Genomic DNA, 27,813 nt, shown 5'->3' with positions numbered 1-27,813 from the left:
TGCCGAAGCGCTGACGTTTGTTCGGCTGCAGCCGCGCACGCTGGTTGTGAGAAAGTCCTCCACGGGATAGCTCGTTTTAAAGCTCAGAGGTGGGAATCGTGTTTGAAGGGCTGGCTTCAACAACATGTGAAAAATAGAGGTGCTTTAAACCAGAACTGCTATTTATATTTATTTTTATGTTAAAAAAAAGAAAAAGTTAAGGCGTTAATTAGGCTTTAGGGATTGCCACCGATGCTCACACCTAGCTGCTCTCTGAACGGACGGAGTGCAGGTCGCCTCCTGGTTTTCACTTTTAGTAAAAAGGAGGCATTGGGTAGCTGTCGGTGGCTCGTGTGAAGAGTCCCTTTCGGTCTGGCTCAGCCCTGCATCCCCAGGGCCCAGCACAGGTTGAGGCACGTAGTAGGTGCTCAGCATCCACTGGCGAGACTGGGAGCTCGCAGACCTGGAGGACCACGTGGAACCGCCCAGGTGACCGAGGCAGGCGGTGGGGAGGGGGACTCTAGTCTCCGGTGACCACGTCTGGAGTTTTCTTTGCAGCCTAAAATCTCTGGTCAGTTTGAAACGGGTTCTTTTCCCTCCGAACTGGACTTGAAAAACCTTTGGACCTGACCATTTGATTTGGATCAGCCCTGTCAGTACCACCGGCAGAATTTCGGGAGATGTTCTCAGTGACTTTCAAAGCTTCCCTGACAAGGAACCCCAGAGGAACAGTGTCTGTTCTTCCCTTGCTTTGGGGGTGTGGCCGGAGCTGAATTCTCCGAGAGGGACAACTGTGGGTCCAGTTCCGAAATGCCACTGGGACGTGGGAACGTCCCACGTGTTGTGCGTGAGACTTACCGGGACAACCACCACCTGACGTGTATACACGCTCTGACCTGAAAACCAGGTGCACGGTGCTCGGATCTGTTCCCATCAAACCTGTGCTTGGTCATGACGTGTCGTTCCCTTGGAATTCTCTCAGACTCCCCAATGACAGAAGCCCCTTTATAGCAAGAGGTTACCAGCTGTCTGAAGATAGCCAGGTCGAGGCTCCCCGTTGTGTCAGAAACCACTACTAGTCTGTGGACATCCCCCGAAAGCTTTGACTCCTGTACTAGGCCCCCCCCCGGCCCGGCCCACCCCTCCCATCGTTTTCTCTGGCACTGACACCCTCTCCTTTCTGTTTCTTCTGCAGAGCTGGGTTTCAGAAACTCCTATGAAATTGAATATATGGAGAAAATCGGCTCCTCCCTACCTGTAAGTTTTCCTTCCTCCAGCCAGTCAGGGACTTGTTTTCCCACCCTGTCCTCTGTCGTGAAAACCCAGCACGGGCCTCCTCCCGTGTGCCAAGTGTCCCTGGGAACTCGAGCACAGATCAAGGGCCCTCGGTTCCCGGGGCATCCTGGGCGCGCAGTGAGGGTGATGCGGGGGGGAAACATTGGGGTTCACACCCGGGCCACAGCCGATGGCTTTTCAGGGAGAAAGCACTAGCATTCACAGGCATTCCCTACCGAATGCTCTCCCTAGGCTGAGGAAGAACTAGTTGGAGACTTCTTTTCAAAAGATAGGGGAGTGTTTCTGCTGCTTTTAAGGCGCACTGTTTTCTGTCTTCAAATCTGTGGCTTTTTATAACTGGAGATGGTCTCTTCAAACCCCCCCCCTCATTTTGCATTTTAAGGGATGATGATGGGCAGCTGTCTCGGTTGCCATGGAGCATTTGGTTCTGAGCATGACCTCTGCACTGCGCTGTCGTCCAGCAGTGCCCCCCAGAGGCACGGAGGTGCCATGACACTGAGTGGCCGCCGTCACCTTACCTTGATCTTGCCTGCATTGCTGTAGACCAGGGGTCCCCAAACTACGGGCCGCATGCGGCCCCCTGAGGCGATTTATCCAGCCCCCGCCGCACTTCCGGAATGGGCACCTCTTTCATTGGTGGTCAGTGAGAGGAGCATAGTTCCCATTGAAATACTGGTCAGTTTGTTGATTTAAATTTACTTCTTCTTTATTTTAAATATTGTATTTGTTCCCGTTTTGTTTTTTTACTTTAAAATAAGATATGTGCACGGCCCTGGCCAGTTGGCTCAGCGGTAGAGCGTCGGCCTGGCGTGCGGGGGACCCAGGTTCGATTCCCGGCCAGGACACATAGGAGAAGCGCCCATTTGCTTCTCCACCCCCCCCCCTCCTTCCTCTCTGTCTCTCTCTTCCACTCCCGCAGCCAAGGCTCCATTGGAGCAAAGATGGCCCGGGCGCTGAGGATGCCTCCTTGGCCTCTGCTCCAGGTGCTAGAGTGGCTCTGGTCACGGCAGAGCGACGCCCCGGAGGGGCAGAGCATCACCCCCTGGTGGGCAGAGCGTCGCCCCCTGGTGGGCGTGCCGGGTGGATCCCGGTCGGGCGCATGCGGGAGTCTGTCTGTCTCTCCCCGTTTCCAGCTTCAGAAAAATAAAAAAATAAAAAAAAAAGAAATATATATATATATATATATATATATATATATATATGATATGTGCAGTGTGCATAGGGATTTGTTCATAGTTTTTTTTATAGTCCGGCCCTCCAACGGTCTGAGGGACAGTGAACTGGCCCCCTGTGTAAAAAGTTTGGGGACCCCTGCTGTAGACGCTGGGGTTGCTGCTTCTAAGCCGTGGTTTTAAGTCAGCCCGCCGTGACTACGGGGCTCATTAACACCGGGTCCTCATGCTGTCCCCCACCTCACCCCTTAGACTGTGGCAGCACCCGGAGTGGGCTCTGGCCTGTCCCTCTGTTTACCCTTTTAGGGGCTGGCACCATGGACCCCCCAGAGAACGTGACCAGCGATGCTGTTAGACTCCTTGTCCCCTCGAACAGGTTTCCAGTTGCACACAGTCACCCGCCCGCCCGTCCTGCTGTCCCCGCTCCCAGCCAGCACTGGTGGGCTCCTCTCCTCCGGGTGGCTTCAGACACATGCGGGCCCTCCCCCAGGAGTTATCTCTTCCTGTGGAAAGTGCTCTGCATGTCATCTCTGTAACATGTCCGGGCCAGCGGTGGCCGAGCTGACGTGTGACTTTGATCCCTCCAGCAGGACGATGACGCCCCGAAGAAGCAGGCTTTGTACCTTATGTTTGACACGTCTCAGGAGAGCCCGGTCAAGTCTCCCCCCGTCCGGATGTCAGAGTCCCCGACGCCGTGTTCAGGGTACGACTGCCGTGATCGGCGGGTTGTGGATCAGACCAGAGGGCCCCAATCCTCTGAGCGGGTTGGCACTGCTGTCCCGGCTTTATTTCGTGTGTGTGTGTGTGTGTGTGTGTGTGTGTGTGTGTGTGTGTGAGAGAGAGAGAGAGAGAGAGAGAGTGTGTGTGTGTGTGTGTGTGTGTGTGTATTCAGGCAGCTGACATTCATCTCTGCTTGTTCCCACGGACATACATGCGGGGGTTTGTGACCGGCTGCCCTTAGGACGCAGGCGAGACCCTCTGACAGCTGAGTGTGTGAGCCTCTCTAGACACCCCAGGCACACGCAACTTTCTTCTGTAATTTGTTCTGCGGAGGGGTGGCGTGCTGCGGCCCTCAGAGCCTGGGTCCCGTCCTCAACCCTGCCTGGTTGTGTGACCCGATGCAGGTCACTTGTCCCCCACCCCCTGTGCTGCTGTTTCCTCGTGTGTCAGCAGAGAGCAGAATTCACACTGACCCTGTAGGGATTTGGTGAAGATAAAATGAAGCTCCCGCTCTTGCAGACACTTGCCCACCTGTGCCCTGGGGAGGGGGCAGCTGTCCCCCAAAGCCATCAGGAGGAATATGAACTGAGATACTCTAAGGAAATCACTGGTCACAGGCCTGGAGCACGTGACGTGCCCAATAAAACATTTATTATTAATATTGCTGGAAATATGAGCATTCCTCAGGGTGGAGTTCTGACTGCGTGCTGCTGGATTGGGGTAGAGTGGGGCGTGGCTCTAAGATGGGGACCTTCCCGTCACCTACCTGCCCTTTTCACTGGGCAGGAATGACAGTTCTTGCTCTGATGTCCCAGACTCACTCCAGAGTCGCCGGGAGTGGCGCGAAGGATGCTGATGGTGTTTTCCCAGCAGTGGTCACCGGCCCTGTCAGGTGCTTCACCTGCCGGCGGCATCTCACTTGACCTTCACAGAGGGGTGCATTGTCTCCATCTTGCAGAAAAAGAGACACGGGACCCAGTCACCTCCCTCCTAGGGTGCACAAGCAGGCAGACTGGCAGTCTGCCCAGTGCCACTGCTCACGTCCCTTAGCCAGTGACATCTGTGCTCCTGACCCTCCCTCGTCTGCAGGCCCTGGCTTGGGGCTGGACCACGCGCTCCCTCAGGCTGCCCAGCCTACAAGCCCCATGGCCACCCAAGACCTCTCCCTTTTCTGTCTGGGCATGAAGCCCGGGATCCCTCGGAATGTTGACTGAGGTCAGGCATCCAGGCCGGTTGCTGTGCGATTTCCAAGGAAAGGGCTAAAGGTGTCCCTTTGCTTCCTCAGGTCAAGTTTTGAGGAGACAGAAGCCCTCGTGAATGCTGGGGCAAAGGTTCCCCATCCCGTGGCACGAGGGCTGGCCCCCAACCAGGAGCCACACCTGCAGATGTCAGAGAAATCCTCCCAGAAAGAGCTGGAGGCCATGGCCTTGGGGACCGCTTCAGATGCCATTGAAATGGTAAGTGTGACTATAGAGGGACCTGAGATCACTGGGGCGGAGGCCTGGGCCAGCCGGGTCCCAGCACCAGGCAGGCCGAGCCTTCAGAGCAGGACTCCCCTGGCACGCGGCGTGGGGCCCCACCCCATCCCCCACAGAAGCCTAGGAGACCCCCACCGTAGTGAGGAAAGGCTCTCTATTCTTACCTGCCTGGCTGTGGTGGTGGATTTACCACTTACACGCTTTATTTGTCGTTAGGGCTGGGCTGTTGCTTTGGGATGGTCATCAGTCTGTGCCTGTTTCTCCTGCAGGGCAGAGCAGGGGACTCCTTTGTGGAGCAGTGGTTTTCCCGGTCCTTGGTGATGGACAATTCCTCCTGTCTGTAGACCAGGACTACAGCTCTTCCCTCGGGGCAGATGGGGCTGAGCTAAAGGCCTCTCAGTACCCCCGCACCCCCACCCCCTTATCCATTCAAAATGGACCATCCTGCTAGGTGAATTATTTTCATTTCTTTTACCTCCCACCTAGCAATCCCCAGTGGGGTTTGAGGCCGTTGGTTTAATGTGTTTATTTTTTGTTCCATATTAGCAAACCATTGATGGCACACAATGACTATTTATCGAGCACCTACTCAGTGTCTGGCCATCGGCTCCTGAGAAACTAAGACTGAGCAGAGAGAGTCTAGACGGGACTCAGTCTTAGAAATGTGCCCCTCTGCGTGGTTCACATTCTGCCCAGGGGGCCTCTGAGCTTGAAGTCTTTCTGACCTATCAGGAGAGACTTTTTCATTCAAAATCACCCTCCCATTCGTTATGTAGAAAAAGACCTTTACCAAAACCTTGCTTTCTTTGACATTTATGCTGGGAGGTATTGTCTCGATGACTTAAGTTATGTTTAGAAAAACCATCAAGCAGCTTGTCTCCTGCCCGGGAGATTGTCAAATAAATAAGCAAATGTTAACTTTCCTCCCACTGACTAGTTAGGGAGTGAGGGTGGGGGGGTGGGGGGGTACCCAAGGCTGCTTTGGGGAGGGGGGCTGGGCCTGCCACTTTCGAGATGCCCACTGTCAGCGTGTGGCACTCAGTCCAGAGGAAAAGGACAGTGTCGGCCCGGACTGATACTCTCTTTAGCCTTAAGGTGGAACTAACTGTCCTTGCTGGGAACCGATGTCACTCTGCTCTCCTCTGTTTCTCCTCTGTCCCCCTCTGCGGCCTTCAGACAGCTCCCGAGGGCTCCTTTGGCCCCGCTGACGCCCTCCTCAGCAGGCTGGCCCACCCGGCCTCACTCTGTGGTGCGCTTGACTATCTGGAACCTGACTTAGCAGAAAAGAACCCCCCAGTATTTGCTCAGAAACTTCAGGTTTGTAGCCCACGTGTGACCTCTGGGGAATCTGTCGAAACCTCAGTAGAGAATGAACCCCCGAGCCCCAAATGCCGCAAGGAAAGATTTCATGAAGAATGGCATAGAGTGTTCCAAATGAAATCTCTTCCCCCCGGCAAAGACCTACCTAGGTGGTGGTCTTCCCCTAAGACGCCAAGTGATATCCATTGTGTGATTACATACGGAACAGACCATTGGGTATCTCAATTTGGAAATCGGACCCAGCCATGTCTCAGAAGTTGCGATAGCCCCAAAAGCAGTTCCTGTGATTTATTCATGGAACCAAGGCTGTTCGCTCGCCACGGAGCCACGCTGTTTATAGACATGAGGCGCCCAGGCTTCCACTGAGATAACATCTGGACTTGGTCCTGCATCTGGAACCGAGACAATTGCCTACCCTGTGCTTTAAATTTGACAACTTAATTGGATATCCTCTAGACCAGGACGCCCAGAGCAAACCTAGGGAGGTTGTTAACAGTCGTTTGGGAGCTACTAATCCAGTCGGGGACATGGTTAAGCCGACTTCACGTTAAACGAACCAAAGGGAAGAAGTCGCAGGAGACAGTGCAGTTGATTTCATTTTCAAAAGCATTTCACATGCGAATGCATAATGCCTCCTGATAGGCATTCCAAAGGGGGATTTAAAAAAGAAAAAAGAAAACATTCAACTCTTGTTTCATGATCTGCTGAGGTGTTCGTGGGAAACAAAGCCAGAGCGTGTGTTTCCCCCCTGAGTACCTGTCATGACCCATTCACGTGGCACTTTCATTTCCTGGATGTGGGAACCTTTGCGTCCTGTCCCGGTGCGCCTCCCCCGCGGCTGGTCCCCGCCCCTCCGGCAGGAGGAGCTAGAGTTCGCCGTCATGCGGATAGAAGCCCTGAAGCTGGCCAGGCAGATTGCCCTGGCTTCCCGCGGCCGCCAGGACACCAAGGTACCGGTCTGCTGCCGCCCCGCCCTGCCTCTTGAGAGTGGTGTGTGGTCCGACTGCTTCCATGCTAACCGTAGGCCAGGCGGGCATTGTCGGTGTTCGGCAAAAGATGATATGATGTTCCAAAAAGCTAACAGCGTAACTCCTGCATCCGTAGACGCTGGGCATGTGTCCGAGATCGCTCTAACTCGGCGGCACGGGAGCCGGCGGGAGGGCCACGCAGGGTGAATGGGAGGAAGTAGAAGACACCGACAGATAGTCTGTGGGGTCCGGAAGGCTAGAATAAGGTCTCGGGGTTCACTGTCAAACTGGTTGATACGAGTCAAACAGGGCCAACAGATTATTGTCTTCGAGGGTGTTGACTGTTCCTAAAATTCGCTTCTCTGCTGAACAAAAATAATTTGCAACTCTTCTGTTTTCTACAAGTTAATAGCTAACTGTGCTGAGAATGAACCCTAATCAATAGGGAACAGTAGGTGAAACCAGGACCTTCATGAGGCCAGGGTCCAAAGGATCACAGAAAAGCAGTCCTTTCCTGTAAAGGGCAGATGATAAATATTTTAGGGCTTAACGGCCATCTGGTCTTTAACAACCACTCAGTTCAGCCACAGTCAATACATGGATGAATGGGTGTAGCAGTGTCCCAGGAAAAGCCTTTGTACAAGAAAGGGTAGCAGGCCACTTGGCAGGCACCCCACAGTGCCACGCATCCCCCGCCCCGCTCTGGAGAAGTGTGTGATATTGGCAGGGCATGCAGAGATCTTTTGTCTGGCTTCCAAGTTCAGGGTATTTTTTTTTTTCTTAATGATTTGGATGAGTGGCTGATGACACGTGACACCGTGGGTGGCCCTGTGAGGTTCAGCCCACCCACCCCGAGGTGGGCAGTCCAGGTGAACCTGGTGTGTCAGACCAGGGCTGGCATCCAGTGTGCTCTGTGGCCCTGAATGACTTGGGGAGCCTCTCTGAGCCTCAGTTTCTCCGTCTGCGAGATGAGGCTTACAGCGGCGAGTTGGCAGGTCGCCGTGAGGACGACGGGATGTGAGGAGAGCAGCGCAGAGCCTGGCGCGCAGCAGGGTGCAGTGAACGAAGGCTGCTGCTGGCCGCCGACCTTCACCCGTGCTGCCGTTCCTCGGTCAGACACTCACAGCGCCTCTCCTCAGTGGGGGTCCGGGTCCCACGTGACAGATGGGGAGAGGGAGCGGCGGAACCAGCCTGAGGGCTGACAGCGGTTCTCTGACCCGGAGGGACCTAGAACTCAAGTATCCGGATGGAGCCCTTTGCCCGTCCCTCTTAAGTAGCAGCGCCCTTGGCAGATGGCCCAGCGGTTCCTCCTGTCCCTCAGCGGCTCGGAGCCCCCAGCGTAGTTCCCCTCGCTCTGGGAGTGTGTGTGTGGGGGGGGGGGGGGGTTGGCGCAGAGACACCTCTTAGTGAAAGAAGGTGGTCACACTGGGTGTCCAGACTGGGCGTACTGAAACACAGGGCAGGGACAAGAATGTATACATAGATCGCTGATGCCCTTGTCCTTGTTGCCAACCTATACACTTGGGTTTGATTTCTATAAAAATGGGATCTCCAAAAAGCATTAAGCAGTGAGGATTCCCACCTCACCCTCCGTTAGATGTATTTCTTGATATCCTTGGGTAGCACCTTAGAGACAGAATGAGTTGCTTAATGTTTGGCCGCTACAAATACGGTCTATTCCTGTCCCCAAGGCTGAGGCAGAATTGAGAAGGTTCTCATGATGGAGTAGCAAGCGTTCTGGAGTGCCTGGCCCCCCCGCCTGCCGTCCTCTAGGACCACGTCAGAGACGGCCGTCAACAAATCTTGGCCGGCAGCTGACTTCCGGTCAGTCGCAGCCTGTTCTCTGACCGTGTGTCCTGATTTTGACTTTAGAAATTACTGTCTCGTGCACGTCCTGAGCGTGGGCGGGATAGACAGCCCCAGCCACCGGCTCGCGCACGACAGAGGGCACGCCACGAGAAACACCCGTCGGGATGGGATGTCTTGCTGTGAAGCGAACGTTGCCTTCTGCCGTAGTAAACTTGTACCGCTTTTGTGGGAAATTAATGATCCAGTGACCTTGGCCCCGGGGGAGTAGATGCGTTTCCTGTGGCTGACCCACCCGCGGGTGGTTCCTTTGCCGTCACCCACTTACGCCCCTGTGGGTTTCTGTTCGTGGATGCCTGGTGGCCCCTCTCTGCACTGGGGGCTGCCGACAGGAGGGAACAGCAGCTGTGGGTCCAATTTGCTCTTTCCTCTGCCCGTATAATTCAGCCACAGGTGACACTGCCTGGGCTTTTTGGCGGTGTGGTCTTACACCATGACTGACACAAACGTGAAACCCCTTGGAATGAAAAAAAAAATCACATGGTGGGGCTGCCAGGCAGCCCAAACCAGGGTGGGAGGGGTGACCTCTAATTGCACCTTCAAGCAGCTTTAACCTCCATTTAGACGGAGAGCCAGCCCAACCCCGCCCCGCTTGGTGGGGTCACAGTGGGGTTTCCTCTGTCCCAGTCAGAAAACCTCAGAAATGAGGAATGCTCCTTAGGGCCTGTGTGTGTGTGCGCGCGTGTGCACGCACCAAACTGAATTCGGTGTGTCCTCCTGGGCGTAAATCTGACCGGGGTCACGGCTGTGCAGTACATTAACCTTGAATTTAACACTGGAACAAGAGAGAGAGAACCCCCCTAAGCCCATCTGTATGGCTTTCTAAGGGGTGCAGGGCACCCAGGGGGATTGATTTGTGTATGTAACAGATACTGGTTGTGATCCCTAAAGCCATTGGCCCCCTTTGGATGAGGGGACCCGGTATAAAGAATGAAGAATGTGTCCGGGTGACGTAGGAACAAGGACTTACAAGTGGCAGGTTCAAGAGTGGAGGAAGTCCTAGGAACAGGCGGTCTTTGGGGAAAAGGGTGGCAGTCCTCAGTTTGGCGCCCTCTAGGACGCCTGTCCCATAAAGGCAGGTGCCCGGATTTTATGTCAGTGGAGGAGTTAGGTCTGGGGCAACCTGTCGTGTTGTTGAGTGGCTGGGCAGCTCCCAGTGTGTCCGGAACCCACCCACCATCCCCAGCACTGAACACACGGTGCCTCAGAGCCACAAGAGCACTCTGAAGAGCAGTGACAGAGGGTCAGCACGCGGGGTTCCGCTTACCCGCCAGTGTGGGCATCACCTGCAGCGGGTGCTGAGGAGGACTGAGGCCATTTGTTAACTCAAGGAGTGGCCAGTCGTTGGCTGGTGGTGCCTCCTGTGGGAACGCCTTCCACATGTCGTCCAGTTAGAGCGTGGTAGCTGCCCACGGTCACACGGCAGCACTAGGGAAAGGCCACCCTCCTGCCCAGTGTGGTGCCATGCGGCTCGGACACCCCCCAAGCGCCCAGCCTGGGTCCACAGTCCATGACTCTGGCCCAGCTTGCTGTGATCTCCCCACCTGATCTTGACTCCTGGTCCCCACCATGGTACATTCCTCTTGCGTTGCTCTGCCCAGACTGGCTCTTGGGGACAGAGGTCCTTTCTTGGTCCCAGAAGTGGCAGCTTCTTCTGAGGCTTGGCACCAGCAAATTGGCCACAGGAGGACTGTGAGCCTGGGCGAGTGAGTTATGGCCCCCAGCCCCTGGCTGCAAGGCTAAGCAGAACCCCAGGCTTGAGGTCTGAAGATCTGACCGGGTGACAGTGCCCCAGGGACCGAGATTTGCAGGCATGGATGGAGGGGTCGGAAGCTGGTTCTGTAGGCTCCTGCGCTCCGCGTCATGGCCACGGCGCACTTTAATTTGTGATTCCCGTGGCTTTTTGGCTCCTCCAAAGTGACAAGTACAGGATTACGTACGAGAAACAAAACTTAATCTAAGTCTGATCTTTAAAATATCAGTGAGAGACAAACCTATTAGTTTCAGCGAAAAGCAAGTCTCCGTTGTAAAAGAAAACCAGGGTCTGTCCCCTGTGGTTCATTAACATGCAGATATGGGTAGTTAATTCAAATGCGATTCTGAAGTCATCTGTTTCTTCGCTGAAACACCGGGTGGCCCAGACTGACAAGTGATATTGAATCACCATAGATGGTAGTAACCTTTTGTGTTTACTTAGAAAGCTCATTATTTTATTCATTTTTTCATCCCCTGCTTTGTTTTACAAAGGCTGTTAGGCAGCTTCAAGATCAGCTAATCCCTGCCTTTGGTCATATTGAGTTTCTGCCCAGTATGATAAAGTTAGTTTAAATTCATTTTCTCTTGCACTTCAGAGAGCTGAGAAAGTTTGGGTTCAGAATTGAATTTCAGTCTGGGAAACCTCCACCAAACCTCTCAGTTCTACAGTTTGTTTGTGGTTGTTTTTTGTTTGTTTTTCCATCTTTGGAAGAACCAGGATGAGTTAGATGACAGCTAATGTTCTTTTTATTTCAAAATTTTATTCTTTTTTTTTTTCAAAGAATAATTATTTTACTTAAAAAAAGTGAGAGGAGGCCCTGGCCGGTTGGCTCAGTGGTAGAGCGTTGGCCTGGCGTGCAGGAGTCCCAGGTTCGATTCCCGGCCAGGGCACACAGGAGAAGCGCCCATCTGCTTCTCCACCCCTCCCCCTCTCCTTCCTCTCTGTCTCTCTCTTCCCCTCCCGCAGCCAAGGCTCCACTGGAGCAAAGTTTGCCCGGGCACTGAGGATGGCTCTGTGGCCTCTGCCTCAGGCGCTAGAATGACTCTGGTCGCAAAAGAGCAATGCCCCAGATGGGCAGAACATCGCCCCCTGGTGGGCGTGCTGGGTGGATCCCAGTCGGGCGCATGTGGGAGTCTGTCTGACTGCCTCCCCGTTTCCAACTTCAGAAAAATACAAAAAAAAAAAAAAAAAAAGTGAGAGGAACAGATTTTAATCCAGGGGTCTCAAACTCGCGGCTTGCGGAGTTTGATTAGTCTGCGGGCCGCACAAAATTGGTGGGCGGGCCGCGAGTTTGAGACCCCTGTTTTAATCCTTTTCAGAATTAGAACCCGAGGCCGAACAGCTCACAGCATTCAGTTTGAGACGGGAACAAGTCTCTAGGTTCTGTTTGGACGAGGTCCAAGGTCCGTGTGTGTGTGTGTGTGTGTGTGTGTGCGCGCTCCCCGCTCCAATCAGCAGTTGTCCTTTGGGTCCCAGATACCCAAGGCCAGGCAGCGGGAGTGACAGTCAAGCAGCAGATGCTCCCGTCTAGGACAGGTGTGAGCCGTGGAGTCCATCGTGCATGTGTGCGACTAACCGGTCCTGACGCGGAACCTCCAGTCCTATCCATTAAACTCCCGCCTGCGGCTTCCCGGCCGTCCCAAGTTCAGTTTTCTCGAGACTGTGGTAGAGGGCAAGCATGCCTGTTCTTGTGACGGAAGAGAAATTCTGCTCCGGAACCTTCCCAGTGACCTTCGGTCCTTTTATCTTGTCTGCTGCCCTTGACAAGATGAGTCCTCACCATCCTTCTTTCCCCAGACCCCCACCTGTCTCCCACTCCCTGGGTCCTGTCCACTGCTCAGTTTCCTCTCGTCAATTTCCCAGGGAAGAAGCCCACCGTGCCTGTCAGACCACCATCGCTTCGCGTGGAATTGGATGCTAGCAAACCAGGGTGGCGGTTGGTCTCGTCACCACCACAGCGCCGGGGGCTAATGAATAGGACTGAGAGGACGCTTGGTTGAGTGTCCATGTGCAGTAGAAGTAGACAGACTCGGGCTGCGCTGATTGAACGTGCTCCTAACACCGCATTTTAATTGTGTTGGAAATTGCTGAGCATTTTGTGCGAAGGGAGGAAGGGGAGCCACAGACCTCTCCCCCATCCTGGGAGGCTAGTGACTGTCGTCATCTATAGTCAGACAAGGGTCAGTTAGAGGCGGCGGGGAATCACACCACTTGCTGAGGGTCTTACCAGCAGATGTGGGTGTTGTCATCAACCCAGTTTTCAGTTTTCCCATTGACACACGGGCTGAAGGCAACAGCTCTCCAACATAACTCTTACCTTCCATCCTCCAGAAAGTACCATATTTTTCGCTCCATAAGATGTACCTAGGGTTTTAAGGAGGAAAATAAGAAAAAAAAATATTCTGAACCAAACGGTGTGTTAAAATATTTAATAAAATATACCACAATAATATTTCCACAATGTAAACTCAACAGCCGTATTAACAACCATTAGCACTGTTATTAACCAATGAGAAGAGACTTTAATGCTCAAATACTCTTCTAGCTGTCCGGGAACCCGCAGCAGCTAAAAGAAATGAACATTCGCTCTATAAGATGCACGGGCATTTTCCCCTCCAAAAGTGCGTCTTATGGAGCGAAAAATACGGTAGTTTGTGGAAGGTGACGTGGGTTGACAACTACTGTAGCCCTTAAGCTTTCTGTGAAATCATATCCTTTCAAATGGAGCTAAACAAATGTCCCCTTCCCCTCCCCTCCTCTTCCCTCTCCCCAGATTGAAATGTGGACAGTCTTACAAAAACGATCAGATCTGCCGTTACTCAGGACTAGGCAGGCGTAGACTAGGATTTGACATCATTCACGTCAGGCTTTTATTTTGGAATTGGAGCCTGCTGGGGAATGGCCTTGGTTCTTAGCACACCGTGCCTCAGTGCCTCGGCGTCTGATAAATGGCCATGATAAGCAGGCACCAGACGCGCTCGACTCCAAGGGCCGGGAGTCGAGGAGGCCTCCACCATTAGCCCCTTTGTCTGCCTGTGCAGGTGCAAAATGATCAATTTCCATAGATTGTGCCCGCCATGTCCTCATTCATTAGTCTGAGCATTTTCTCATAGTTCAAAACCACACAACTGACCCATTCATGAGCGGAGGAATGCGGTGGTGCTCTTCGGCGTGTGATGGATGCTAACTTTTTTTTTTTTCTTTAATTTAAAACCATTTCACAGAGAGAAGCAGCTCACCCAACAGATGTCTCCATCTCCAAAACAGCCTTGTACTCCCGCATGGGGGCCGCCGAGGTGGAGAAACCCCCGGGCCTTCTGTTCCAGCAGCCCGACCTGGACTCTGCCCTGCAGATCGCCCGAGCGGAGGTACCCTAGTGCGGGTGTGACTCAGGCCCGGCCGGGCCGGCTCTGGTTGCCCTGGGAACAGCTTCTGTCTCTGCCCCATGGAAATAAATAAATATGCCCACGTCCAGGTTTGGACATAGACTTTCTCCTCTGACCACTGCAGGCAGAGACGGGTGGCCAGCTGTGGGCTTTGATCTTCTAGACGTGACTGTGGAATACCTTTCTGGTCTTGTTTGATTTGTAACAGTCAGCACAGGCCTTTCAGTGGCTCCCCAGCGGGCATTGCGAAGGTCCAATATGCCGTGACCAGCGCAGCTAAGTAATTCCAGGTCCTGAGTGGGGATGGCGCGGAATTAAGAAAATAAACCTAAAGAGAAAAAGGATGGGCTGGGGAGGACTTTTTGCAACGCAGAAGATAGCTTGCAAAAGGCGAGCCTCCACCCCCCTACCTGCTTTATTTATAGGGCAAAGTGAGGCCACTAGCAGAACAAAGAGATCATTAAAACAAAGTCACATTTCCAAGGCATCCCAAGAATTCTACCAAGTGCAGAAAACCCTCACCATATATAACATCTTAACTTCACAAAACAAAGGATAAAAAGAAACTGCCTCCAGTCTTTCTGAGGGACATGGGGGATAGGACGAGTCTAAACAATCCAGCACCTCAGCTAACATGGAGGTATGGAAAAAAATAGCTTTTAGCAACTTCACTAAGCAAGTGAGGTGGGGAGTTGCGCAGACTACCAGCTTACTGCCATCCCACACCTCTGTCCCCCAAAAATCTAAACTGCAAAGACCCTGTTGGCTTTCGGTCCCCAACACCGATATCTGGCTTATTTTTGTCTCGTTTTCAGGGAGATTCTCTGACTACAGTTAGGAATTGGTGTAGGAAATTTTAATTCCACATTTATGGGATATCTCCTTGTGTCAGTCTGTGCATTGCTCTGATCTAAGCTCACTCGCTGGGGGCTGACCTTTCTCCTCTGCTCTCTGGGACTAGATCATTAGCAAGGAGAGAGAGGTCTCAGAGTGGAAAGAAAAATATGAAGAAAGCCGGCGAGAAGTGATGGAAATGAGGTGAGCTGTGATGCGTGGGCCCCGGGGACCTGTGGGTTGATGATGCTTGGGGCTGGTGTGGCCTGTGAACAGTGTCTTCCATTCAAGTCATCTATTCTTGACGACCAAGGTTCATATCTTCACGTGTTTAATACCATGTGCATGAGTTACATAATGCCCTAAATACACGTACAATGGAAACAGATCTCCCCATGCGGCCTCAGCTTCTACACCCCTCGGGTGTCATTTGTTATTGAACCACGGTGTTCACGGGATGGTGTGGAAGGAGGGAAGATGGGTGAGGGAGACAGGGCTCAGGTTGCAGAAGGATTTGACCGTCAGGCTGAAGGTTTAGCCTTATTTTCTTTTTGCTTAGTGAGTAGTGGGGGAGACATTGGAGGCTTTGCATGGGGAGTGGTGTGTACAGAGTCCTGCACTAGAAAACGGAACTGTGTGGATGTGCAAAGAGAAGACTGAGGGTGGAGGTGGCCCCAGAAGTGTGAGGCCGCTGTGATGAGTAAGGCATGTCCTCCCGTGTGCCGATCAGGCTGTTGTTGTCCAGCATGTGGCCCTTGTGTGAAATGAAAAATCATTCTGGCCTGACCAGGCGGTGGTGCACTGGATAGAGCATTGGACTGGGATGTGGAGGACCCAGGTTTGAGACCCCGAGGTCGCCAGCTTGAGCGCAGGCTCATCTGGTTTGAGCAAAAAGCTCCCTGGCTTGAGCCCAAGGTCGCTGACTCAAGCAAGGCGTTACTCGGTCTGCTGAAGGCCCGCGGTCAAGGCACATATGAGAAAGCAATCAATGAACAACTAAAATGTCGCAATGAAAAACTAATGATTGATGCTTCTCATCTTTCCATTCCTGTCTGTTCCTGTCTATCCCTCTCTCTGACTCTCTCTCTGTCTCTGTAAAAAAAAAAAAAAAAAAATTTAAATCATTCTGTTGTCATGGTTCCCACATGGTTTCACTTCTCTTACAGGAAAATAGTGGCCGAGTATGAGAAGACCATCGCCCAGATGATAGGTGGGTGTCCTGCCTGGCGGGGGCTCAGGCCTGCCCCGAGCTTTCCAGGTGATGAGGGGGCTTTGAAGATGCAGACTCACTCCTGCCTGCTCCTCTCAGCCGCCTCTTAGAGCACGAAGTCCTTCAGGGGAGGCTCCAGCACCCCTGGCTTTGCCTGGGGACCTCCCGGAAACACCTGCTAGCGTGTCCCTCACCATTATTCATGCCCGTGGGACACTGTGGCACTCACCCCAGTGGCCATCATTTGACGCAGCCAGGACTTCCCACTTCCTGGGAAAGAGATTTGGGTTGGTTCCTGGGATGTTTGAGGGCTCTTTTGCTCACAGAAGAGACTAGGAACCAAATCCCTAAACCCTGAAGTAGTTTAGATGAAGTAACAAAACACCCCACTCAGCCGTAGCAGTCTGGCCGGCCGCCCCCTCCTTCCCCTCGCGATGTGGCAGACCCTGTGACCCATCACAACCCTTGCTCGCTGAGCTTGGACACAGCCTCAGCGTCCATCCTGCCCAGCATCCCAACAGCCAGTACTGACAGATCACTGTGGTCTGCAAGAAGACCAGGCCTTGTTACAAAGGGATACATAGCTAAGCCTTTTGTTTTTTGTGTTTTGGGGTGTTTTATTTTTGTATTTTTCTGAAGTGAGAAGTGGGAGGCAGAGAGAGAGACTCCTGCAGGCGCCTGACCAGGATTCACCTGGCATGCCCATCTGGGGTGATGCGCCATTGCATCCAGAGCCATTCTAGCGCCTGAGGCAGAGGCCATAGAGCCATCCTCAGCGCCCAGGCCAACTTTGCTCCAATGGAGCCTCGGCTGTGGGAGGGGAAGAGAGGCAGAGAAGAAGGAGAGGGGGAGGGGTGGAGAAGCAGATGGGCGCTTTTCCTGTGTGCCCTGGCCGGGAATCGAACCCGGGACTTCCATATGCTGGGCCAACGCTCTACCACTGACCCAACTGGCCAGGGCCGGCCTTTATGTTTTTTTAATTAATGAGAAAAAATCTTACAGTTCAAAGCCCAAGTTTTTTACCCTAATGATCACTTTTCAGAAATGATGTTATAAGACTTGGGATGGGAGGAGTTTTTTGTTTATCGATTTATTCATTTGCTTAGGTCTGTGATACCTAGGGTTTTTTTTTTGTTTTTTTTTTTTAATCTTTTCCTCCTGAGGACACACAGAGTGAGAGCCCCCGCTCTCCGCAAATCACAGCTCCTGTGTCCGAGTTTGTCGCTGTGCTAGTGGGTGAGCCCTCCCTCTCAAACGATTGGACGTGTGTCACACGACACCTCCAGCGGCTCCCAAGATACATACGAGCGTGGCCGTGGGAGTGAGGAAGAGCCTGACAGTGAGGGCCTTCCGTTCAGAGGCGCTCTCTTTTATTTTGATTGATGACCATCAAGGCCGTTTCTCCCAGAGCTCAGCAGGGAGAAAGCCGTTTGGGGGTGTTTCTGAGGATCAGCCTCGTGGTGTGTCTGCTTTCTATCAGATCACACCTCTTTATTAAATTGGTAGAAGAATTTATGAATATGTATGGATGAGATAAGAAAAAACAAAACAAAAACTTTTGGCATTGCAACTGCTGGTGAAAGTGGCCAGATGAAGGATTTATGGCTTCCAGTATGTGGCGTTTGGCCTGGCCTCCCAGAGACTTGGGATGTGGAAACGCCACTCAGACCTGCAGTGGCTCATGTGGAACAGCCTCCCGTGTCTCGGGGTCATACATTTTTATGTTTGCTCTTGGCGATGATGTCGAGGACAATGCTGAAACGGGGAGGCCGGGCGTCCTGGCTGCTGGGAGGGGCTGCCCAGAGCTGGCCGGCACTTACTGCTTGGCTGGCGATTTTGATATCAGACGTTCCCTCTTGAAAAATCAAAGGAATAAGAATCTCTCTGGTTGCATCAGTGGCCTGTCCTTTAGGTGACAGGGCGATTATTCAGCTCTGATGCTTTCCTGGGAGGGTATTAGTAGGTGAGAGTAGGTAGAACAGCAGTTTCAATTCTAGACAAGCTGAAGTGAGTCTGGAGCCCTGACTCAGGGGAGGATGGCCACGCCCAGCCCACTCTTGTCCCCCGCCCCACCCAGTGCCTAGGAGGGCTGGTGTGTTTGGCTGAGGGTTCTTCTCTTCAAAAGCCTAGGGCTGTGAACTCACCTTTTTAGGGCATTCTCATGGGGGGGGAGGGGGCTCACAGTTGACTCCATGAGACCCTTCCAGCGTCCCTAGCTGGGCACTGCATTGTCACTCTGGGTGGGGTCTCCCCGTGGACGCCTCCCTCATTCCCCATCCTCGCTCATCCATTTGCTGTCCCACTCCTCCAGAGCTGGTCTCATCGGAACGGTGGCACGCCTGTGGTTGTCATCCGTCCATCACCACTACTGCAGGCCATTGATCAGGGCCACCATAGATGGTGAGGTCCTCATTTGTCTGTGTAGAAGTCCCAGCATGGCGGGGATTCACCGTGGCTGTGGGTAGGATGAGCGTCCTCTCTGGGCGGCCGTGGGTCTCTCCACGTGCGGGAGGCACACACCCATATGTCCCGTCTGGGTTCTGTGTCCTCGCCTGCACTCACCTAACCAGCAGCCTTCCTTGTGGAAGCGGGAACTCAGGCCCAGAGAACTTGGCTGTTTAGGGCCAGAGTGAGTGTCACAGTGTTTTGAAGTTAAAGCCAGTTTCCACCCGCCTGCACTAGCGGCCCCAGCCCCTGGTGCTGTGGCTGTGGTCTAACTGTCACCAATGCTCCACGCCCACGTGACCCCTGTCCTGCCACCGTTGTCCATTCTCACCACACACACGTTCCTCAAGAGAATGCTTTAGGCTCATAAAAGTGAACACTTAGAATTCGGAGCAGAAAGACACTTCGGTGCTTTCTGTCTGCGTGGCAGGTAGTCGCAATCGATTTCTTTTTTCCTGCTTTCCTAACAACTGCCCTGATGATCTGTTTTGCTTCCATTTTCTGTTGCTTCTTGCCCTTTGCTTGCAAAACAAAACAGGCAAGCCTGGTAAGTAAACGCTTTTCGCCTAACTTGACACCTTGCCCGTTGCAACCCTCGTTTGTTCGTTTGTTTGCTTGCTTTTCTATTTTTGTTCCCTTTGCTTTTGTGTACTGGCTGCTTCCCCACATGATTTTGTAATGTTTTGCCTGAAAAGCCAGAACATCTCCAAGGGACATCGTTTTTGTTGTCAAGTCTGGAGCGTCCTGGGTTGGGGGCTGATTTCCTGATTCGAAGAACGTCACTGCCTTGGTAATTGACAAAAAAGTTCCGTGACCGCGCCTGGCCGCCACACCTCCCTGGAGCTGGGAGACTATTTTTACCAGGGTTGTGCCGGGTAGGAAGGAAACCTGAGGCAGACGGAGTCTCGGATCCAGGAAATCAGAGGGACCCCTGTGCTGACAAATGGCTCCTTTCCACGCCAAGCGAAATGTGTACGTGTCCTCGAATCGGCCCGGAATGTGCGTTGTACGGCGCGCTGAGGCCTGAGGAAGCGGCTAAAATCCAAAGAATGAGAAGCATTCGGTCCCGGTGAAAGGGCTCAACGCCCTTTCTTTGGGGAGTCTGCATGTGGCAAGATTGCGGGCAGTTCCGTTCTTGCTGTATGTCAAGCTCCCCCTTCGTGGGTCACTGCAGCCCGCCGTCCCCCCAGGTCCCCGGTGCCAGTGGGGCTGCTGATGACGGGCCACTGACCCGGGCTCTTCCTGTGTGTTGAAGGCTTTATGTACACATTCTTGTTTAATCTCCCCCCTCCCCCAAGTGCCGTGAGATATGTGCTGTGACCCCCGTTTCTGGGAGGAAGGCTGAGACAGAGGTTAAGAGCTCACGCCTGGGCTCTCGGACTCCGGCGCCGAGTTCTTGGCCTCTGCCCTGCCCTGGTGGTGCGGGCTGTGACAGGGAGGATCGGACGGGGGCATCGGGTGTCTTCCGGGCCTGAGGTTCTCCAAGCGTGCTCCGTGGACCTGGGAACTGGCCACAGATGCGGATTCCCAGCCCGACCCCAGACCTGCTGAATCTGAACCGGCGGGGTGGGGTGGGGTTGGGGATCCGCCAGTTTATGTCAGGACTAGAGCTGGAACCAGGACGTGGCCCCTGGTCCACCCTCTTCTCCCCGCACCACGCACACGAGTGAGCTGACCGCGGGGTACGGCGGCATGCTGATCTGTTAGGAATCTCACAGCGAAGGACCCAAAGCAGCATCTCCCCGTTTTTCAGGGAGCTGCTTCCTTCTGGGTCCGTTATCCAGAGGCCTGTATAGCGATGCGGCTCTGAACGTGGCTTTGGGGTTGGGTCTGACTCCGTTGTCCTCAGTGGACAAATGGCTGAGCTTCTCAGACCCCCTCCGCCTCTGTGCAGTGGAGGTTAAAAACCTGCCCAGGGTTGTCTCGAGGCTTCTCTCGTTTGTACCCACTGCACAAACGGGCGTTGAGTCGTCCGTGTGTCAGGCACTGTCCTGGCCCCTGGGACAGAGCAGTGGACAAAACCAGCTCGGGACTCTGCCCCTGTGGAGCACGTGTCCTAAGGGAGAGGGTCCTCCAGCAGATGTGTGTGCACACACGTGCGTACGCACGCACACACATCTGGTGCGAGGAGGAGCAGTCACTGCTGGAAGGAGAAGAGAGAACGGGAGAGTGCAGAGGAGGCATCTCCCGCAGGTGCTCAGGGACGGCACCCCTGGGAGGTGACCGGGGTTCAGAGACCCGAGTGTGGCTGGGGCCCCGGGGAGCTCTGGGGCCCCTGTTCCTGGCAGAGGGCACAGCAGCCCTGAGCCCCGGGGCATGGAGGCCATCGTGACTGGTGCAGGGAGGGCACAGTGTTTGGGGAAGGAGTGGGCTTTTCTTCCCAGGGTGGGAGAGGCCCCGGGCAGCTGAACAGGAGTGGGGAGATCGGGGTCAGATTTCTGGAAGCCCAGTCCAGCTGCTGGGTGATGGCGTGGGAGCGTGGGATGAAGAGGACAGTCGGGCAGGCAGAAGGCTACAGCACTGTTGTGGCTTTCCCCACTTCCACATGCCCTCCATCCGACGGCAGCCTCCCTGGGGAGGCCGTCCCTGGCAGCAGGCAACCCCTTCCAGGTGACCTGGGCTGACAGAGGGACAGGTCTCCAGAGCTCCTTCCCCCAGGAGCGCCACACGGGGGGCTTCTCCCTTCCCCACTCTGTCGTCACCAAAGTAGACAGATCCCAGCGAACGGCTCCCCACCCACGCCGATCAGTGTTGGGCGAGCACACGAAAGACGGAGCGCCGTGCGGGCGAGGGGCTGTGGAACGCAGTGTGGCCAGAGAAGGCCTGTCCCGTCGGTAGGACGTGGTTCTCAAGATGTTCAGGCACAATATTAGGCCTAGAGAGGTGGGGTTGGGGACAGGGTCCCTTCCCCAGGCTCCACTCTAACCTGGGCCAAACATTTAGTACATAATAGAAACTCATTTTGACAGAAATAGCTCCATGGGCTGTTTTAAGGGTAGAGAAACCTTTTCTCCCCCTAATGACCATCTCTTTTATCTTGACAACGCTTAGGAGGGCCAACCCTTCATGGCCTAGGCTACGGGACCTTTTACTCAATAAACTCAGTAGCGGGGTTTTCTTTTTCCCCCATGAATCCGTTTGTTTGCTGTCAATACCGGGTGGCATCCCTGGGGTCTCCAATGTAGATGTTCAGGGGTCAGGTCAAGGAACATTGGCTCACGTCCACCCCATCTGATACTGCACGGGTCCAGGTCTGGGATGCAGGGGCTATGGGGTTTGCTCCTGGAGATTCTGGGTGCGCTCGGGGGATGGGTCTCTCCTGAATCTGAGATGCCCACAGGGGAGGCAGGGGCCTTGCAGGCCCGGAACGTGGCCCAGGTTCCACGGCCTCCATGGTTTTGTGTCCGTCTCTCCCACCAGAGGATGAGCAGAGGGAGAAGTCGGTCTCCCACCAGACGGTGCAGCAGCTGGTCCTGGAAAAGGAGCAGGCCCTGGCTGACCTGAACTCCGTGGAGAAGTCTCTGGCCGACCTCTTCCGCAGATACGAGAAGATGAAAGAGGTTCTGGAGGGCTTCCGCAAGGTGCGCTTGTGCCTGGGGGGACGGGTGGCGTGGGAGAAAGCAGACCCTGTGGGGGAGGTCGTGGGGCTTCCAGCAGGCCGTCCTCGCAGGCTGGGGACTCGGACGTGGCCGTCTGAGGTGACCCCCTCATCAGAGAGTTCTTGGGGTTCCCAGCACTCCTCGGCATTCCTTCTGTGGGCTCGACCCCTGTCCTCTGTCGTGTCAGAATGAAGAGGTGCTGAAGAAGTGTGCACAGGAGTACCTGTCCAGGGTGAAGAAGGAGGAACAGAGGTACCAGGCCCTGAAGGTGCACGCAGAGGAGAAGCTGGACAGGTAACAGCCGGGGCTGCTCCCAGACTGGCTGGCGGCTCGGGGGGCACCCCAGACGGGGGCCTGGGGACGGCGTGCATTTTTTCAGGATGGTTCAGTATGGTTCACGATAGGGTGTGCTCATCAGCCTGCGTTTTGATAAGTGAGGGCTGTGTGTTGTCGTTTCTGGGCACCCACTCAGAGCACCTGGGCATCGTGAGGGTGGGGCTTGAGGTGGGGGTTCGCTTCTGCCAGGCCTTCACTGGTGGGGGAGCTGGAGCCAGACGGCTCCCCCTGCCCAGAGCTGGGAGGAGGACGGTGGGGGACATCTACGGGAAAGGGGGGTCATTTCTGAGCTCCCCGCCCCCCCCCCACATTCCCGCAGGGCCAACGCTGAGATCGCCCAGGTCCGGGGCAAGGCCCAGCAGGAGCAAGCTGCCTACCAGGCCAGCCTGCGGAAGGAGCAGCTGCGGGTGGACGCCCTGGAGAGGACGCTGGAGCAGAAGGTAATGGTCCAGGGGCAGCGGCCTCGGGCGGCAAGGCTGGCTCGCCCGACCCTCAGGTAAACTGAGGCTAGGCTTGCACGGCGGCACTCCCAGGATGGCTTCCTGCTCCAGGAGCACCCCCTTGCTGTCCCCTGGAAGAGCCACTCGGTGCCAGCCCTGACTGCCCCTCCTGCTTGTCCTAGAGTAGCTGTTTCCCTGGGTGCTTAGTGCTGCTTTTCATCTCTTTTCAACATTCATTTCTTTGTCAAATATGTAAGCACCTACATTGTGCCAAGCACAGTACTGCAACCACTGCCTGCAGTGTGCTCACTGAGGAGTGGATGGTGCCCACCATGTACCCGCCGGGTACTGGGGTAGATGCAGAAGCTGGGCCGTGTCCTCTGATTTCCATGGATGGGGGCAGGTGCCGTCCTGGGGTCCCCCAGCTTCTCCCCAGGTTTCCTGACTTCCAATCCAGTGCTTATTCAACTGGACACGCTCTCCCTGGGGGGCCGTCAGCTCGAGTCTGGGTGAGTGTGGGCCCGGCAGGCCCCTCTGGGCTGTGTTTCTGGGTATGCGGCCTGGTTCTGGTTGATTTACTGAGCCTCAGGATTCGCCAGGTTGCTGACCATAGAGCCCAGTGGTCCCAGGTCATGGCACTTCTCGTGCATTGGAACCTTGATGGACAGAGGAACCTTGGAGGCAGGTGGTAGCCGGAGTCCAGCATGTCTCCCAAATGGTTTCAGCTAATTCTGCACCCAGCTGGCCTCAGATTGTCCCCTCTCCTGTGCCCACACCCAGCAAGGTTCCAGTGGGGCTGGCTGGGACCCCCAGGGGGATCTGGGCCAACCAATATTCATCTCCGCAGTGGCAGGTACCACCTGTCACTTCACCTACGTGATGTCAGGGAACACCCCTGGTCTGGGGAGACCCAGGTCCTTACCCTGCCCTGTCATCCATTATGGCCCGGGGCAAGGCTCACCTGCACCTCAGGGTCTACGTTTGCAGTGTTGGAGGGTTAAACCAGACAGTCTTGAGGACTCCCTTTGGCCCTGAGAATTCCGTGGTTCTCACACCTGAGTGAAATTCCCTCAGGTCCAAGTGTAACAGCAACTCCGCCTCCCGTTGACCCTGCATCCCACTGTATGTGCCTGGTCGTAGAAATTCAAACTAGAAACTCACGTGACCGGATCATTTTCATTCTTTGCCTTTTCCTCTTGGGATGAAAGAGACCGATGGCCACTGGAAAGTTTAATATCAGAGACGTGTATTTTGACGAAAGGAAGAGCCTGTGCTGTGTTCCGAGCCACCTCTATTATCCAGGCTCTGGTCTTTGTTCTTAGCAGTCACCATGGAGACAAGCCACATGGTCAGAACCGTCTGATGTCAGCCCTTGGTCGCTCAGTCTATATTGAAAACCACTGCCGTTTTCGTGTTGAGTGGGTGTTTATGTTTATTCTTAGAGTGTTGTTGATCCACTTGTGGCATATTCGGTGCCTCTTAAAAACTGGCACACTGTGTTACATTAAAGACCACATTCTCCAGTCACTGTGGGTATTAAGGTCGTTGTGGATGGATGCAGTGCTTCCAGCTGAGAAGTGTAGGGATATGGTTGAGGCCGTCTCCCCTGCTTCCATTAGGGCCTGACGGTATTTAAATTGCAGCACGTTGGTGCAATTTAGGTAAACGGAGGTAAGGCGACACAAACCAAGACGGAGGTTTTCAAGGCCACCTGGGCGGTTCGGACTTGACAGTTGCCAAATGAAAGTGATCTTATGTCTCCCGGTGAACTAAAAGACAAGGAAGACATTGGGTTGCATGGGATTGGGTCACAGAAAAGACACAGACGCCTGGCTACGTAATTTTGTCTTGAAGAAAACTCAGGAAGGAGGAGTTAATCACATGCGTTCTTCCCTAAGGAAGACACACGGAGGAAACAGTCGCTGATCTAGAAAGATTCAGAAGCACGATTCCCCGGGGGCAGTTCTACGCCCCGTCAGGAATTTGTGAAGGTTTTTAGCCAGTCAGCCGAGCTCTGTGACGGGGCAGTCTGCGCGGCGTTGGGCTGATGGCGCCCTGGCGCGGCGCGGAGAGCCTCCAGGAACCCGCAGGGAGTGGGTCTGCGCAGCGTCGGGCTGATGGCGCCCTGGCACCGCGCGGAGAGCCTCCAGGAACCCGCAGGGAGTGGGTCTGCTCGGCGTCGGGCTGATGGCGCCCTGGCACCGCGCGGAGAGCCTCCAGGAACCCGCAGGGAGTGGGTCTGCTCGGCGTCAGGCTGATGGCGCCCTGGCACCGCACGGAGAGCCTCCAGGAACCCGCAGGGAGTGGGTCTGCGCGGCGTCGGGCTGATGGCGCCCTGGCACCGCGCGGAGAGCCTCCAGGAACCCGCAGGGAGTGGGTCTGCGCGGCGTCGGGCTGATGGCGCCCTGGCACCGCGCGGAGAGCCTCCAGGAACCCGCAGGGAGTGGGTCTGCTCGGCGTCGGGCTGATGGCGCCCTGGCACCGCGCGGAGAGCCTCCAGGAATCCGCAGGGCGTGGGTCTGCTTGGCGTCGGGCTGATGGCGCCCTGGCACCGCGCGGAGAGCCTCCAGGAACCCGCAGGGCGTGGGTCTGCTCGGCGTCGGGCTGATGGCGCCCTGGCACCGCGCGGAGAGCCTCCAGGAACCCGCAGGGAGTGGGTCTGCGCGGCGTCGGGCTGATGGCGCCCTGGCACCGCGCGGAGAGCCTCCAGGAACCCGCAGGGAGTGGGTCTGCGCGGCGTCGGGCTGATGGCGCCCTGGCACCGCGCGGAGAGCCTCCAGGAGCCCGCAGGGAGTGGGTCTGCGCGGCGTCGGGCTGATGGCGCCCTGGCACCACGCAGAGAGCCTCCAGGAACCCGCAGGGAGTGGGTCTGCGCGGCGTCGGGCTGATGGCGCCCTGGCACCGCGCGGAGAGCCTCCAGGAACCCGCAGGGAGTGGGTCTGCGCGGCGTCGGGCTGATGGCGCCCTGGCACCGCGCGGAGAGCCTCCAGGAACGCGCAGGAAGTGGGTCTGCTCGGCGTCGGGCTGATGGCGCCCTGGCACCGCGCGGAGAGCCTCCAGGAACGCGCAGGAAGTGGGTCTGCTCGGCGTCAGGCTGATGGCGCCCTGGCACCGCGCGGAGAGCCTCCAGGAACCCACAGGGAGTGGGTCTGCGCGTGTGTTTCTCCCAGTGTCCAGGGAGGGGCCTCAGGTCAGCCTCGGGGGTGGGCTGTGCCTTAGCTGCCGTGGGGACCTGGAGGAAAAGGTGGCTGCAAAGTTGTTCCAAAGGGACCAGAAAGAGCTCACCCCTGCCCGTGCTTTTGTTTCTGTGTCCACGCCCTCCAGAGACAAAAAAAAAATAGGGAGGTGGGGTGGGGAATCAATACTAGTTATGTCTTTACTGTGTGTGGGTCACTGTGCTAGGGATTTGACATTGCTGACCTCATTTAATTCTCAGAGAGACTGATGTTATCACCCACCTTTGAGAGATAAGGAAACCAAGCCTCAGAGAGGTTTTATAACTTGCCCAAGGTCACACAGCTGGAGCTGGGACGTAGACAGACTGTCTCCAAGTCATTTCTCAAGGGGACCAAGAAGCCTAGAGGAGTACCCCATGCCCCTAAAAACCCAATGACCATTCTGATTGGGTCGACTTCAAACAACCAAGAGATTTTAGCAACCACTTTTTTTTTTGTCTCCGCTCACAGAATAAAGAGATCGAAGAACTCACCAAGATCTGTGATGAACTGATTGCCAAAATGGGGAAGAGCTAACTTGGAACCAAACGTCCGGATTTGACCGTTGCGTGCAATATGACCGTCGGCACACTGCTGTCCTCCTAGGCCCGCGGACAGGCTCTGTTTTCACTTTTTCGTATGCACTACTGTTTCCCTTTCTCGATAACATTGATTTGATTGTATGCAGTTCTAAGGAGACTATCCGAATTTCTTGCTATTGGTTTGCATTTTTTTCCTAGTATCATTCATAGCAAGGTGACCTCAGAGTTCCTGTATCAGGGAGATTGTCTGATTCTCTAATAAAAGACAAATCGCCGACCTTGGCCTCGCCCTTTGTCCATGAGTTCCCAGGGTGAGCGGCTTTTGGATTTAATACGATCATGTACAGCTTGCAAAGGGACTCTTGCCTTAAGGAGTGTAAACTTGATCTGCATTTGCTGATTTGTTAAAAATAATAATAAAATAAAATGCATGTTTCGAACGAAATTCTCTATTGTAAATAAAAATTTTTTTCTTTGGATCTTGGCAATACGTGTGGCTGTGATTTATTGTCTGGGAAGGGTTGGGTGTCTCCTCGCCTTGGTGACAGCCTATCAGATTTGGCCTTTCAACCAGCCTTCTCTGTCTGGAGCTCATTTCTTTGTTGGTAGATTTCAGTAACATTTCCTTTGGGATTGTGGCTGGGTTGGTAAGTAGAAACCAAGGAGAAATCCTGACTAGCAAGTCGTTAGTCAGCAAATGTATTGAATGATGAAGCTCGGGCTGTGCTTTCACCAAGTCTCTGACTCGAGGGGACGGCCCTCTTTGCCCTTATCGGCTCCAGGAGGTGGAGGCTGCCATGCTCCCTGTCTGCCCCCTGCGTGTGTGTGCAGATCAAGTCTGAGTGTCCATTCCCCTCTGAAGGACTAGGAAAGGGGGAGGGGGTCGATGACTGATGGGAGACAGGTCATTAGACCACTTTGGAAGTTAAACTAAGTAGACGTGCCTGCTGTTTCTCTCCTTCATTGCTCCCGACTTTCCCGGAGACCCCAGGTTGAAGGGTGGGTGGGGGAGGGGGTGGGAAGAGGCCTTTGTTTCCCAGGACTGTCGTAACAAATCGCCAGGAACTCACCGGCTTCAAACAACAGAAATCGATCCTCTCACACTTCTCGAGGCCAGAAGATCAGGGTCAAAGTGGGGTTTGTTCCCTTTAAAGGCTCTGAGGAGGAGACTGCCATGCCTCTCTCCCAGCTCCTGGTGGCATCCTGGGCATTCCTTGGCTTGTGGCAGCATCACTCCAGCCTCGGCCTCTG

At 54.6% G+C, this 27,813-nt stretch overlaps 1 protein-coding gene across 19 annotated transcripts in view; it reads left to right on the top strand.

Moving 5' to 3' along the window:
• Positions 1-27,046, top strand: part of TACC2 (transforming acidic coiled-coil containing protein 2) — a 203,112-nt gene extending 176,066 nt beyond the window's left edge. For 13 of the 19 annotated variants that reach the window (XM_066355383.1, XM_066355381.1, XM_066355392.1 and 10 more), the window contains 12 exons: positions 1,175-1,236; positions 3,035-3,150; positions 4,453-4,624; positions 5,822-5,962; positions 6,826-6,915; positions 13,780-13,923; positions 14,903-14,979; positions 15,942-15,985; positions 21,851-22,011; positions 22,217-22,323; positions 22,685-22,805; positions 26,492-27,046. In XM_066355383.1, the coding sequence (XP_066211480.1) occupies positions 1,175-1,236; positions 3,035-3,150; positions 4,453-4,624; positions 5,822-5,962; positions 6,826-6,915; positions 13,780-13,923; positions 14,903-14,979; positions 15,942-15,985; positions 21,851-22,011; positions 22,217-22,323; positions 22,685-22,805; positions 26,492-26,557 (1,301 nt within the window). In that variant the 3' untranslated portion in view covers positions 26,558-27,046. The remainder of the gene's footprint in view (positions 1-1,174; positions 1,237-3,034; positions 3,151-4,452; positions 4,625-5,821; positions 5,963-6,825; positions 6,916-13,779; positions 13,924-14,902; positions 14,980-15,941; positions 15,986-21,850; positions 22,012-22,216; positions 22,324-22,684; positions 22,806-26,491) is intronic. The other 6 variants (XM_066355394.1, XM_066355391.1, XM_066355389.1 and 3 more) reach the window with 3 other exon arrangements.
• The last annotated feature ends 767 nt before the right edge of the window (positions 27,047-27,813 follow it).

The sequence above is a fragment of the Saccopteryx leptura genome, chromosome 13, assembly GCF_036850995.1.
Source record: "Saccopteryx leptura isolate mSacLep1 chromosome 13, mSacLep1_pri_phased_curated, whole genome shotgun sequence".
Classification (NCBI taxonomy): domain Eukaryota; kingdom Metazoa; phylum Chordata; class Mammalia; order Chiroptera; family Emballonuridae; genus Saccopteryx; species Saccopteryx leptura.
Note: the sequence above shows the minus strand (reverse complement) of the source record. Positions and strands in the feature narration are given on the sequence as shown.